Here is a 1,266-nt window from a genome sequence, read left to right as displayed (position 1 = left end):
GTTCTGACTTATCTTCAATAGGTGTTTCATCAAAACTCCATCCAATAGTGTTCTGTCTTAAACAAGCTATGCTTGCTAGTGAACGAAATATCACTTCTTCATGTGTCAATGAGGTTTCATAAGGTTTAGAATCACCAGCAGAGGTTCGATAGATTATTTCATAGCGACTCCTTAAATCTTCAGTTAGTTTGAATACCAGTAGATTGATAGCTGGGCCAGTTATAAGAGCTGGTAATATTTCATGAAACTCAGGTTGTCCTCCAGTATCAATGATGTGTAACATTGTGTGATTGTCATCTTTTGCTTCAAACTTCCTCTCATACTCTTGTCTTTTTTTAGCAGGTATCTTCATTACATATTCTGAAAATCCTTTTACTACTGAACTGTTGCTATTTTGCACTTCAGTACCAGTTCTGGCTTCTTCTTCCTCGCAATTGACAGGTGCTCCGTATGAATCATCTATATTCTCATGCTCCATATCTGAGCTCTCTTCATTATAATTTGCAGCATCATTTGCTTCAGAGTGCATGAAAGTAGGTGAAGATGTATCACCTGTATTATCATGTTGACCAGATAGGCCTATTTCTTCTGGTGATCTTGATTGGTTTTCAAATGATAAAGTTTCTGTATCTTCACATGATAAAGTAGACTGATGAGATCCAGTAGGTCTAGTACTTTCATCTGATGTATTGTCTGCTGGTAATAGTTTTTTCGTGATCAGTACAGCTTCTTCATCAAGTTCCTGTTCCTTCCATTCTGTAGTCACTACTGCATTGTGCTGTGATAGTTTACGAAATGAATTAACTTGTACAGCTGCATCAATTACACCAGTACTAAGAGAAGGACCTGTATCAAGAGATTGATTGAGGAGTCTCTTCTTTAATGTACTCTTACCAGCACCAGGAGGACCTGTCAATATACACTTAACAACACGTAATAATGCTATACCACTGGATTGATGAATATGAAGATAACTACTAACTTTCATATCATAAGTTGTTATGCCCTGAGTATTGCAACCTTTAACTTCAACAAGATAATTTACGATGTTCATGTGAGTTTTACCACTTAATGCTAGATGTATTGGCCTATCATTATTCTCATCTTCAGCTTCAATGTTACATTGTGGATGATTAGTCAAAATTTTAACAATTTCGAAGTGACCCTTTTCACATGCATAATGTAATGGTGTATAGCCAAACCTCCCTTTAGCATTAACATCACAGTGTTTGTCAATTACAAGATGACGTACAATGTCTACATTTC

General features: G+C 36.3%; 1 protein-coding gene across 1 annotated transcript in view; it reads right to left on the bottom strand.

Moving 5' to 3' along the window:
• Positions 1–1,266, bottom strand: part of LOC100638278 (uncharacterized) — a 6,892-nt gene that overhangs the window by 2,400 nt on the left and 3,226 nt on the right. Inside the window, exon 2 of the mRNA XM_020006081.1 lies at positions 77–1,165. Within this exon, the coding sequence (XP_019861640.1) occupies positions 77–1,165 (1,089 nt within the window). The remainder of the gene's footprint in view (positions 1–76; positions 1,166–1,266) is intronic.

Source organism: Amphimedon queenslandica, unplaced genomic scaffold, assembly GCF_000090795.2.
Source record: "Amphimedon queenslandica unplaced genomic scaffold, v1.1 AMPQUscaffold_10419, whole genome shotgun sequence".
NCBI lineage: Eukaryota > Metazoa > Porifera > Demospongiae > Haplosclerida > Niphatidae > Amphimedon > Amphimedon queenslandica.
This window is presented reverse-complemented; position numbering and strand designations above follow the sequence as displayed.